The following is a 13,072-nucleotide window of genomic DNA, read 5'->3' on the forward strand; positions in this document are numbered from 1 at the left end:
AATATTTCATTTGTTTGTGATAATTAGATTTTTTCATTCGTCATATTAATTGATGTTCTTCGTCTTCCCTTGCTGCAGTCCTGACAATTGGGTATAGTCCGCGTCCCAGTCGGCCCGAATACCAGAGCAGAGGTGGCGGCTGGCGCGTGGGTCGCGGTAGACTGGCGTCAGTACGATGCGAGTACTAATGTGACGGCATGATTCCGTCAGTCTTTTGTCTTTGGTCCGCGCATGAGAAAAAATTTCGCAGTTTGCAGGTTGGCGGTTGAGATTTTCGGGTAGGAGTTTCAGACCCCGGGTTTCAGGCCGAAACAGTTGAGGCTATTTTGGTTTTTTGGGAACATTTTTGGTTTTTCTTGCCTCAAAATTTGGCAGGATGTCAGAAATTGTGAATAACTGCGACCGGATTATCATATCATACATTGTGTATACCTTGTTTAGGGCCACCTTGTTGGCGTTGTCTTGAGATTTGCGTTGGTTGCGGCTCTTGTGCTAGATTTAGCAAGCAGTTGTACTAAATTGGTGTTTGGGAAGCGCTAGGTTAGTGTATGCAAGCGGATATATTATCCTAGGTAGGATGCTCCGGCATACAAAGCCTCAAACAAGTGAAGGCAAGGACAAAACAGTCAGTCAGTCGGTGATAGGTGGGGTAAGAAAGCATATACTTTCTCCCTCTCTAGCCATGAGCGTTGAATTGTCAATTTCATATGCTGAAATATCAGAATTATCTCCTTTCACAATTGGAAATCTAAGGTGGATGCTTTGGTAGGAAGGTATTGAGTGTAAGAATTGCTGGATTTGGTTCATGTGTCTGAACAAAGGGGTAGCAGCATTGCAGTGGTAGTTTTGATGCTGTTCAGGCGCACTCCCCTCTGGGCTGCTACTAGTTCTGTTCTTCATGAACCGCGGAAGTTGAAGGATCAGAGCTTAGCTGAGCATGTGGGAGCCAGGATTTTTTATGCTCCTCCTTGTGTCCTGGTGTATTCTGTTGTGCCGCCTGTGGAAGCAGTTTTAAAAGAAAATGGAGGACAAAGCTAGATCTATACAGACTGTTAAATTTTTTGAGTGCAGCCTCAGTTTATTAGAATGGGAAGCCTGCTGTGGACATATCCTGCTTATGGACATTCCCAGTAGGGTAAGGTCTCTAGGGGGTAGGGGCAGGGCTGGGGATTCGTTAGGCCTAGATCTCACAGTTCAGTTGCTCCAGACAGGTGGTGAGGGCAGGGGTCCCGGTCCTTTGAGGCACCTGCCAATATTGCTGCCTCAGCTGAACCAATGACCTCGTCTGGCAGCTCCTTTGGGACTCTGATGTCTCTTTTCCTTTAGGATCAGGATAATCACTCCTGGACAAGAAATGGCATCATATCTCATTCATCATTTGTGCAGATTTTATTTCCACACTATGCTTACTGTTTCATTCTCCACAAAGAAAAGAGGCAAGAAAAAAGAGGCTCAGTCCTCCACATAGGGCTATTCAGCCAGTCCTGCTATCAGGCCAGTCAGCGTGTCAGATTCCAGCTTGGATTTTATTATAAGGGGAACCTAGTACCAAAGAAGGGATTTGGGAGACCAATTTTGGATTTATCTATCCTCAACACTTATCTTTACATTCCCAGTTCAAAGTGTTGGCGTTACAGCAACTGTTACCTCTGCTGGGCAGGCAACTTGGATGACTGGATGGTTCAGGAAGCTTGCCTTCATGTGCTTATAAGGCTAAGTTGCAGAAAGTAAACTGGTTTGTTCCAGGAGATTTTTCTGCATTGCCTCTCTCTGCATTGCCCTGCATTCTATCTACTGTGAAGTATTCTACCCAGTTCTGGCTCAGTGATAGCAAGGCCTTCAATTTTACCTTACTTTCTTCGGCGCCTGATTACTTGGGCGACTGCTGATTCTGGCTCAAGAAAGGAACAATATCTACAGCATCTGGAATATGTCTGCAAGCAGTGGAAAGATGCCTAGGAGTATTGCCTGAGCGAGCTAATTCTGTGTCTAGTACCCTCTCAGTACAGTCTCTTAGATGGTGCTTTACTGAATACAGCACAAAGATGGCCTTTTAGCGGACAAACAAGCCTTGGTCACTTTGCTTCCATCAACTATCTCATCAGTCCGTGCATCAACTAAGGACGATCCTTCAAACTGATTGCAGTTCATGGCATCTTAACGATGGGGTTCATCCAATGTTCTGGTGCTTATGAGAAGCTGCAATGTATGCTCAGAGCAATGCATGGTCAAACAAACAAGATTTGGACACTGTCATTCTTGTAATACCTTCCCTTCATTCAACCTATACCTTGTGGGCTCAGGAATGTCACTAAATAGGGACTCTCTGTGACCGGCCAAATGGGACTCTTTTAGCGACTCATGCCTCGGACACTGCTTGGGAGCTCATCTAAAATGGAAAGACAATACAAGACAGATCTAAATGGGCTGGATACAAGACAGGTGAGTCAACAGACTACAGATGTTAGCAGTCAGTTTGCATTGATGGATGTCAAGGAGTTACTTCTTAGGTAACTGTTGGTTGATTCTGACAGACAAGGTGTCTGTCATGTGGTACATCAACAAGCAAGGGGGAACACATTCTTATCACTCTATGCAGGCAAGCAATGATTTGATAGCAGGCCCTTCAGCAAGCCCCTTTCACTGACTCTTCAGGCAAGGTTTGACTCAGGAGCACAGAACTCCCTAACAGATGTATTAAGCAGACAAATCATGAGATCCCCACGGCAAAAAAAATCTCTTCATGTATGAAACTAATTGACAGTGTCATGTGGAACTCAGACATGAATCTGTTAAATTCTCACTAAACCACCAGCTGCCAAGTATTGCACAAAGGGTTTCATCACACAGCTTGGAAAGTGGATGCTCTGTCTTTCATCACACAACTTGGAAAGTATATATGCCTTTCACCTCCTTCACCTCTATGCCCTTCATGTTCTAGCCTTTCCCAGGACAGGCCAAGGAACTAAGAGATAGCTCAGAAAGGTCTCGGCAACTTACTCAAGCCCACTTTTAAGAGTCTTGTAAAAGCCTCCATGGCCTTTTGGTAAAGGTCCTCATCTGTCTTCCTCAGAAGGGCGGTCATCTGCTCAATGTGAAGCTTCACACTCTTCATCACAGCAGAAGGGCGATCTCTGCTTCTCATGCAAGGTTCATCTCTTCATCTGAAGTTTTAAATGTCTGTGTGGAAGCTAGAACACCTAGTACTAGGAAAGTGTCACATTTTAAAAATGGAAGAAGATTTTTGTAGGAGGGTACAGAAAAAGAAAGAGTGTTTTTCAGAGCCTAATTTAAGAGATTAAATTCAATATCTTACTGAATGGAAGGTTCATGCTGCAGCAATTTCAGACTATGATTGTGACCCACCTTTGTTTTTCATCCTTTGTTCAAGCAGTTTCTTAGGGGAGGGAATATAATATAAGACCCCCGTAGGCTCCTACTCCTTGGGATCTCAATTTTTTGTTGTGGGAAAAAACTCTACACCAACCTTTTGAGCAGCTAAGCCTGAATTGAAATATTTGTCATGTGGACTGCTTTTCTGGTGGTCTGGCGCTTCTGCAGAAGGGTCTGAGTTGCAGGCCCTTTGGGCCCTTAGGCCTTTTTTTTTGATTTTCCATCCATGGTTGAGTATCATTTATATTATAATCCTTATGTTATGCCTAAAGGTAGTTTCTAGTGGCAAGTTAAGCCAAACTATTACTTTTGCCTTTTTTTGCAGATCCTCAAAAAAAAGGGGAAAAAGATTTTACTTTTAACACAGGCAAGATGTTTTTGTTGGTTATTACTGTTAGGCAGAGCAGTCTTTGCAGTTACTTGTCCAGCAGTTTGTTTCTTTTTGTGGCAGTTGGTGTCAAAACCCCTTTTAAAAACAAACTATTTCTAGTTGGATTTTTGCATTTTTGGCATTTATCATGGCATTTAGGCAAGATTGGGATTAGGCCTCATTCACTCATTCCACTGAGGCTTCTCCCACTTCATTACTATTTCTAAGGGGGGGAACTTAAGGAGGGGGCTGGGCAGCTACTTGTGCATCTCAGCATACTTTCATTATCACCATTATCACCTCTATACATTATCACCTGGACTTATACTGTTTGCCACTGTTTGTGGTTTTGCCACAGCTGTTTTACTTTATAATTTTAGCAGCCTCCTACTCTACTTTGGGATTCTACAGCCTGTCAGGACTGTTGCGGAGAAGACGAAAGAACATAGTACATGCAGTTTTTTACCAAGGATGTAGATGTTTGAGTTTACTACTACTTGCAATCCTTCCTTCCCTCTGTGTTCTCCCTGTGTTGTGATCAACCGTTACATGCTTATTTACATGCTTATATTTTTTGTATATATTACTGTTTATTGTGGTGCAGTTTTTGGGGTATTGGTTGTTTTGTATTGTACATGTGGGGGGTGCAAAAAACATCTGGGAAAATGGCGTCGTCATGCGTGGCGTGAGTACCCTGGCGTACTGGCTGCAGTCTAAAGCATCGGCGATGACGGCGACGGCGTCATACTCTGGTATTGCGACTCGGGCCGCCAGCGGACTATACTTCACCACTGCAGGACAGCAGCAAGGGAATCCTCGAACATCTACATTTATGGTAGGTACAAAACTGTACTTTTTAATTATACACCATTTGAAGAGTGATTTTTTTTAAACCTTAAAAATTTTGTTTATGCAATTTTGAAATAAAAAAGTGCAGGAAAGTGAGCCATCTTTGCGCCCAGAGTTTTAACCTTGCTTCTGTTGCTGAGATATAACACAGCACATGTGAAAGGGATAATGTCTCACTGAGGCACAGACAGTGCTGTACTATAGTCTACTTCACTCCCTTTTTTCTGTTAAATGCACTTACTGCGTAAGCTCTGTGCTGTAGAAAAACATCTGGACTCTCACTGCTTTACACTTGGATTCATCCTTTCATATTGAAACGTAAATCACAATTCCCAAAAGAGTTAAGAACAAACTTTTCTCCATGCTGAGCTCAAAAACAGGAAATTCCATATCACCCACCCACACATGAGCAGTACAGAAAATCATAATACCTTTGGACACGTTTACTAAGACTTTACCTGAAAACAAAACAAAGGACAAATACTTGCTGCCTGACCCATAAATATAGAATGACTGCCAGAGATAAAGATGGCACAGTTTCATAGAGGTAGCAGGTTAAGGCCTTGCATAATCACTGAACTTTGTTGATGGCTCACTTGTTGCCCGGTTATGATTTATGATGTAAATCAAGCAATGATTACAGGAATCTGTATGATTTGCATAGACCAGGATTGTGCCTTAAATGGTCTACTAACATAAGTTCACCTGATCTACTTATTAACTAAAAATGTTTGGTAATGATTAATAAGTTGTATATCAAAAAGTAATCCAGCACAAGGAAAGGTAAATAAATTATAGGCTTTATTGTGGCAAACTCCAATAAATAGCAAACCGGTTTTGGCTGAAAGTTCAAGCCTTCCTCAGTGCAACAAAATATTCCATTAGAGCACACCCTAATGTCTGCTTATATATGTGTGTATTTAAAGAGATACACCTGAAATAAAAATATACATATTCATTAGACAGAATCACCAAAACCAAAATTAACTTAATTCGTTAAGGCCAGGTCTAAACAGAGCCCCCAGCCTAATAATCCGGGATGATTCCTTATTATTTAATATTTCATGCCATCTAGCTTTGAAAGTTCTGTGCATCTGAATTTTGTCAATAATAGTAAAATTGAATTTTGCAGTTTGGTGTATGGTAGTGTGTTTGTAAAGAGCGCTGGAAGTCCTTTTGTTTCTAATCTCACTTAAGTGCTCGCTTATTTCTGAATGTGTCTGAATGGACGTGACGTTTGTCCAACATAAAAAGATGAACACGTACAAGTAGCTAAATAAATTAACCAGTCACTGCTGCAATTACCAAAAATCCTAATCTGATGAACTTTTGAAGTGTTGCAAATAGTAAATTCCTTGCTTTTAAAAATATGTGAACATGCATTGCAGTGACCGCAAGGGACACAACCCACTAGTGTGTCACCAAATAGTGTTTTCTGTATTGTTGCAGGTGGATTGTAACGTTTATAATGGGTGAAATGTGAATTAATAGTTCTACTTCTGCGATACGAAAATGAGCATCTGTCTGGAAGTATCCCATTAACTTGTTCATGTGCAAGTAGAATATCCCAGTGGTTATTGATAATATTTCTAAACCTTGGAGTATTGCTACCAAATGTTGTAACTAGTCTTAGTGGTTGTGGTTCTTGTATGCATTCCTGATGACTCAATTCCGAGAAGCAAATATGTTTAACGCGTAAGTATTGAGACTTGGGGATGTTGTTGATGATGTGACGGGGATGATGACTAGAACCATGAAGTAAGGTATTATATTTGGGAAATTTTCTATGTACCCGAGTATCCAAAGTGCGATCTTCCTTTCGAGTAACAATTACATCCAAAAATATAATTTGTTGATATTCAATGTTTAGAGTAAACTGAATATCCCATTTGTTATCATTAAGATAACTGACAAATTCATGTACATATTGTACATCACCCCGCTACACCATCCAACAATCATCCAAATAACGTCTCCAAATATCCAACTAATCCAAGAAAAAGTTGTTGGTAGTATCATAAATCAGTTGCTCTTCAAAAAATCCCATAAAGAGGTCAGCATAGATGGGAGCAAAAGATGCTCCCATTGCTGTACCTCTGACCTGCCAATAAGACTTCCGTAAAAATAAAAAATATTTTTGGTTAGAACATGTTCTGTTAGAGTTAATAGAAAATTGTTGAAACCAGGAGTATATAATTTGGATTTATTTAGCCAATATTGAATGGCCTGTAGTCCAGCCCCATGTGGTATGCTTGTGTAAAGGGAGGTGACATCCAGTGTGCAGAGATACCAATTGGATTCCAATTGTGTATCCTGAATGATATTCAGGAATTCGGTAGTATCTTTTAATCTGGACCTGACCATGGATAATAGAGGTTGTAAGTATTGAGTTTAAAAGGCAGATAAAGGTTCAGTTAGAGAGTACTTCCCAGATACAATTGGTCTACCTGGTGGACACGTGGGATTTTTATGTATCTTGGGAAGTATATATAGATATTGAGGAATAGGATCTAAAAACTTCAGTTGATTGCAAGATTTTTGATTAATAATGCCTTCCTCATGGCTAGGTCTAGAAAGGAATCAATGTGATTTTTGAAATTTGCAGTAGGATGAACAACCATATGTATATAGAAGTGGGCATCAGACAATTGTTTGTCTGCCTCAGCATAATACATTTCCCAATCCATCACTACAATGTCAACCCTTTTGTCTGCTGGCAAAATTACTATATTGTGATTAGAACTGAGTTCAAGTAAGGCTTGATGTTCCTGTTTAGTCAAATTATGTCTAGTTGACTGGTATTCATGAGAAAAATGCAACTCCTTAAGAACACATTCTTTGAAAATAGCCACATTTTTATCCATAGGGGGTTGGAACTCGGATCTTCCAAACTGAAACCCAGTAGATCTTTGAATGTTTGCAGTATCTGAAAAAAATATTCTAAGATTAAGTAATCTACAAAAGTCATTCATTTCATTGACTAAAACATGTTCAGGTACAGTAAAAGTAGGTACAAAATTGAGACCCTTATTCAATGCTTTATTGTGAATATCTGACAAAACCAGAGAACTTTTGGTAATATCTGACAATTCGTATGAGGAAATATTGTGTACCTTATCTACTGAGTTACAATTTTCTGTAGCAATTGTTGAATATTCACTGTTTCTTTCTATGTTTTCTCCCCCTCTACGTTTTTTGTACCTAAAGGGTCTAAAGATGGTTTGCGTTTGGCAGCTGGAGATTCTTGGTTAGGAGGGAAATCAAAATCAGTGGCAGAAGAGGAATCATCCTCAGAAGTACCACTTTGTGATTGAGCTGTTTTCCTGAGTATAGATCTTGGTCTCTTCCTTCTACTGATGGATTTGTAACTAGCGTTGGAAAATCGAACACTTTTTCGCATGGGGAGCAGGTTTGAAGGGAATGAAAAATAGTGTTAGTTCATACCAGTTTGTGAAGTTTATGGGGATGGAGGGTCTTGACAGTAGAGTTGGCAGTGTTATGTGCAATAGAGTGAAAATTAATTTGGTCAGTTGAGGAGTAATTCCTAGTGCTGATTTGTTAGCCAGTGAGACAGTACAGAGGCTAACCACGGTAGTTATGCCATTAGAGTATCATTCATTTATTTTTACTTTTTGCATAGTAAAGGTGATCAATTAAATAAATACTTTATTTCTGTTTTTAGAGAATTTATCAAAGTGGCAGAGGAAGTTGGACTGTGGGTTCTTCTTCGTCCGGGTCCATACATCTGTTCGGAGTGGGAACTTGGAGGTTTACCCAGGTATGTTTTTTTTCTTTGTGTAAAAGAGAAATGCACATTGTATTTTCAGAAACCAAGTGTTCTGACTAAATTAGGTAACTCAAGATGTATCTTTATGCCTAATGCAAATTCTGCTCTGTGATTTTGCAGTGCCATCCCCTGTGGCATTGACAATTGGAATAGTCTGTAATAAATATAAAATTTGTAAGAAATATTTCCAGTGATTAAAACTGTCCCAGGCAACTCTTTTACTGACACTTACACAAGGTGCCCTGCACAGTCCCCTCCATTTCCCATTTCTTTCCACTGCTAAATGTGTTCTATAGGATTCAATGTGACCACGCGCTATAACGAAAACTTGACATTCTCTTTTTTACCTGACTGGTTTTGTGACGGTCTTTGCAATGTTTTGGAATATTTTTGAACAAGTTAATTATCTTCTGCTCTTAAGGCAAACCTTACTTTGTGCTGATACTTCTTTCCCATTTTTTCCTTAGGGCTGTTTTGCAGTGTCACTCTTCAATTATTTCGTAAGTGTGACTGTACTGGCAGTCACAGTAAGTGTGGCTGTTGTTTAGTCTGCCACATTTGCCTGAATCATGTCATACTTGTGGTAGTCTTAAGGATGTGACCTGGAGGAGACAAGGAAGATAAATAACCATGTACCCTTTTATTTGACTACCAAATTAAAGAAAGGTCTTAGCTATGCCATTTTGGTTCTGTGGTATCTCTGTGTAGTGGGAGTCTCCTTCCTCTCTCCCAGTTTAACAGTTATACCTTCCTCTTCTACATCTGTTTATCCTTCTCAGAAACCTTTTTTTGTCAAATTGGCCAAATCTATTAAACAAATGGTCATTAAGGTCAAGCATACCAAATATATAATTTTTGTCTCAAAGCATGCTTTCTTCTGCACGTGCAACTGTGGAGAAGCCTTCCTTCTACTTTCAACATTCATTGGTTGTAGTCAGTACTATATTGGAACCTGCTTCTACAGGTTTTCTACCACACCTGACACTGATTAAGCCACGCATGCCAAAGGCATCGTGGAGCTGCTACACAGGTAGGCAGTTATTACCCTCCTTTCTCTCTCTGTCTCTGGTCTTTGTGAAGCATGATGGTGGATCAGATGAGAGTTTATTGAAACCTGCTTCTACAGGTTTTCTACCACACCTGACACTGATTAAGCCATGCATGCCAAAGGCATTGTGGAGCTGCTACACAGGTAGGCAGTTATTACCCTCCTTTCTCTCTCTGTCTCTGGTCTTTGTGAAGCATGATGGTGGATCAGATGAGAGTTTATTGGAACCTGCTTCTACAGGTTTTCTACCACACCTGACACTGATTAAGCCACGCATGCCAAAGGCATCGTGGAGCTGCTACACAGGTAGGCAGTTATTACCCTCCTTTCTCTCTCTGTCTCTGGTCTTTGTGAAGCATGATGGTGGATCAGATGAGAGTTCATTTATTGATGGGTCGTAGTGATTTAATGGGTTATCCACTTTGTGCTGGAGCATTATCCTGTGAACTCAGAAGTTCCAGTGTCAGCTGGTGTGGCTCTGACCAGACTGATGCTGATGTTTTTAGATTATATGACAGATGCAGGTTGATTCTGGACGACTGTTGGTTAGATATTGTTCCTGCAGATGTAGACCTCTTTGCACCTGCCATTGATGGTATTGAGGTGACACTGTTTGGACCTGTGGGCCCTACTCCTACTCTTGTGGTATTGTTTCAGCTTTGTGCTGTACAGACTTTGGTTCAAGTGTGTGCCCATCTAGCACTGGACATTGACAAACAGAAATTGACTGAACATTGTTTATTTATTTGACATTTGTTAACCTGGTTACTCTGACTGGGCTGCAGAGCTCTTTTTCAGCGGAGACCCGAGGAGAAAATCTCCACGCATAAACAAATACAAAAACAAAACATCATACAATATTAACATACAAGTGTATATACACAGGAGAAACAGAATACAACGTATAAATGAATATGTTAGATGTACAGCTTATAAATGAATATCTCAGTGTTGATAAAGTTATTGTATAAAACAGAAAACCTTGATTCATTGCAGGATTCTCAAGTGATCTTGTTGCCTTTTCCACAGTTGACCCTCTGACGTCAGTTGATGTAGCTTGAGAGAGGTTATTTTTGTCTTCTCAGATGATGCATTTTCCAGAAATTCCAATCAGAAGGATTAGAAAGTTCACAACATTTTTCCTGCAGTGGAATGTAACAATTAATGGTTTATTTCTTCACCTTCTTTTGTGGGAAACCCTGAGTTTAATGAAGTTTTGTATATAAGGAAGAGAGCAGTAATGGTCCGTTTCAGGAGTTTTTTTTTTGTTTTGTTTTAATTCACTCCTCTGTACTGTTGCAGAATTACTCCCTGGCCTCTCTTCTCATCCATCATTGGATTCCCCCCTCAATTACTCCAGCAGGTCTATATTAGATCATCAAAATCTTCTTTCGACAGCTTATTCATTGACCCTAATCCATCGAAATTAACTTCAGCAAACATTGACATTTTTTACAGGGTAAGTAACCAGTTGAACAGTACCCCACCAAAATGCACATTGCACTAAATCAAACCCACCCAAGTGGGGGGCTCTCCCCCCAACTATATATATTGACTCTGAGATTGCAGTATGGTGGGGGGAAAGGGCAAAGTTGCGGTGTTGGCTAGTTGGTTACTTTGTAAAAACTTTTGATGTTTGCTGAAGTTAGTTTCGATGGATAGGGGTTGATGAATAAGCCGTCGATGAAAGATTTTGAAGATCTAATATAGAACTTCTCCAGCTAGGTTCCAGAATATATCCCTTCAGTGGATGGGCTCCCTCACTCATCAGACAGCTAACCTCAGTGTAGCTCTCTACTAGGCTCAGAGAGCAAGAGGACTGATGGGAAGCAGTGAGCATGGAGCCTGTGGTATGTCATTTTTGTAGCGGGGGGGGGTTGTTTACCCTACTCTGTGGAACAGTTGGTGCACGTTAGGATGCAGCAGCCCTCTTGCATTAGCCTGAGATGACCTGTGTAGCTCCAGGTTCCCACACCCTTCCCTTGGAATAGAAGAGCTGGCAATTGGCCACCTCATTTTGTTCTAGCTTGCAGGAGCCGTAGTCTGTTCTTGAACTTGAACTGCCAGTGGTGCAGATAGACACAGTGCATCTGGAACATCAGGACAGCTCAGACGTTTCCTTTCTGCAGAAGTTTTCTACCTACTTATTATTCTAACCAAACAATCTTTTGTGTGGTCCCTCCCTTGGTTATTGTTATTGCTCATCCAGTTAATGCAGCTTGGAATAATCCAGACACTGTGGCCTCATGTCCAGAAAAGCTTAACTAGATCTTTAGAACCTGTACAGCAGTGTGCTATTAGGGCAACAACCCCAAAGTTGTTTGTGATGTTCTTAATACACACCTTATTGTCGCTCTTTCCATTCCCGTAATCCAGACTGCAAGGTTCTGGACAGGTTGGGAGAATAAATATTTACATCTTTTATAATGTCAGTGTCTCCATTCCCTGAGCCAGACTTGAAAGACTCTGGACAAGTTGGGAGAATGGGCATTTGTATCTTTCAGATTGTACCTCAGGGCTCTGAAGTATGACATGCATGTGCTTTATTTTTGACTGGCATATTTTGGATGAAATTAATTTGCATACTAATGAGGGTCTACCTCATGGGTGTGCTAAGAAGGAGAAAGCTCAACTGCTAGGCTTTCCCATTTGTTTTACAGTAAAGTGACATTTATGGGTTTGCCTTTTAAGGGTGTGTTTGCTTTTTGGGTCTGAAATGTATCAACATCTGCAGGGGAATGAAACAAAAAGGGCAATCTATTTGAACCACAGAGAGAGTACAAGTCCGCACAGGGATCTTTTGCCTTCATTTTTTTCCTGTTTGGGCGTCATCAGTCTGGCAAAAAACAGCTTTATTTCACACAGAAAATCTTTTTTAAAGGAGTTGTGATCATTATCAAGATAGATTAAGTTGATATACATCTGGCAAGAGTACAGAACATTCTGCAGTCCTTTTATTCCTTGATTTAACAGACATAAGTAGCAGAAGAATGTGCCTAAAAGTTCTTGGGCTCCTGACGGCCACAGTATATCTTGTCCTTGTTGACAGAATGCATGAGGGTCTTGGAATGGGTGTTTTTGGACTGAGTGGTCACAACATATGCATTATGTAGGGAAATCAGTAAAGATCTCCCCTGTGTGTCAGTACAGTCTACTTTGATGACTCCAGTTGGCCAGTCTTCTTTAAGGTAACCTCTTAGCTTGGCTATATTTACTACAAGTACCTTTTCTTCTGTGGTGGGAGAGGGGCATTTCATTGGGTGGATGGTCCAAGGGCCATTGTTTCTGCTGAAATCATCCTTGCACATCACAGCAGTGTCTTAGAGATGTAAGCAGTCCTATTCTCCTCCTGCATTCCTTTAAGAACTTACTTTCTACTGAAGTATTGGCTGTTCATTCAGACAACATGGCTACAGTCTCTGGTTTGCTATGAAACAGGAGGAAGTAAGATCCTTGCCATTTTGTCAAGAAACTATGGTGGTGTGGGAGTAGATGGTTTTCCACTCACCATTTGCTGACTGCCATTCATATGGCCAGAGTAAGCACTTCAGCTGTGGATGAGATAAGCCATTGTCTGCAGATGTCCACTTAGTAGTCACTCAGTCTGGTTACTATCCGGTATCAT

General features: G+C 40.7%; 1 protein-coding gene across 4 annotated transcripts in view; it reads left to right on the top strand.

Annotated features, from left to right (window-relative positions):
• Positions 1–13,072, top strand: part of GLB1L2 (galactosidase beta 1 like 2) — a 2,046,079-nt gene that overhangs the window by 793,847 nt on the left and 1,239,160 nt on the right. For all 4 annotated transcript variants that reach the window (XM_044081172.1, XM_044081170.1, XM_044081169.1 and 1 more), the window contains exon 4: positions 8,295–8,390. In XM_044081172.1, the coding sequence (XP_043937107.1) occupies positions 8,295–8,390 (96 nt within the window). The remainder of the gene's footprint in view (positions 1–8,294; positions 8,391–13,072) is intronic.

Source organism: Protopterus annectens, chromosome 8.part0 (assembly GCF_019279795.1).
Source record: "Protopterus annectens isolate FY-2018-M chromosome 8.part0, PAN1.0, whole genome shotgun sequence".
Taxonomy (NCBI): Eukaryota; Metazoa; Chordata; order Ceratodontiformes; family Protopteridae; genus Protopterus; species Protopterus annectens.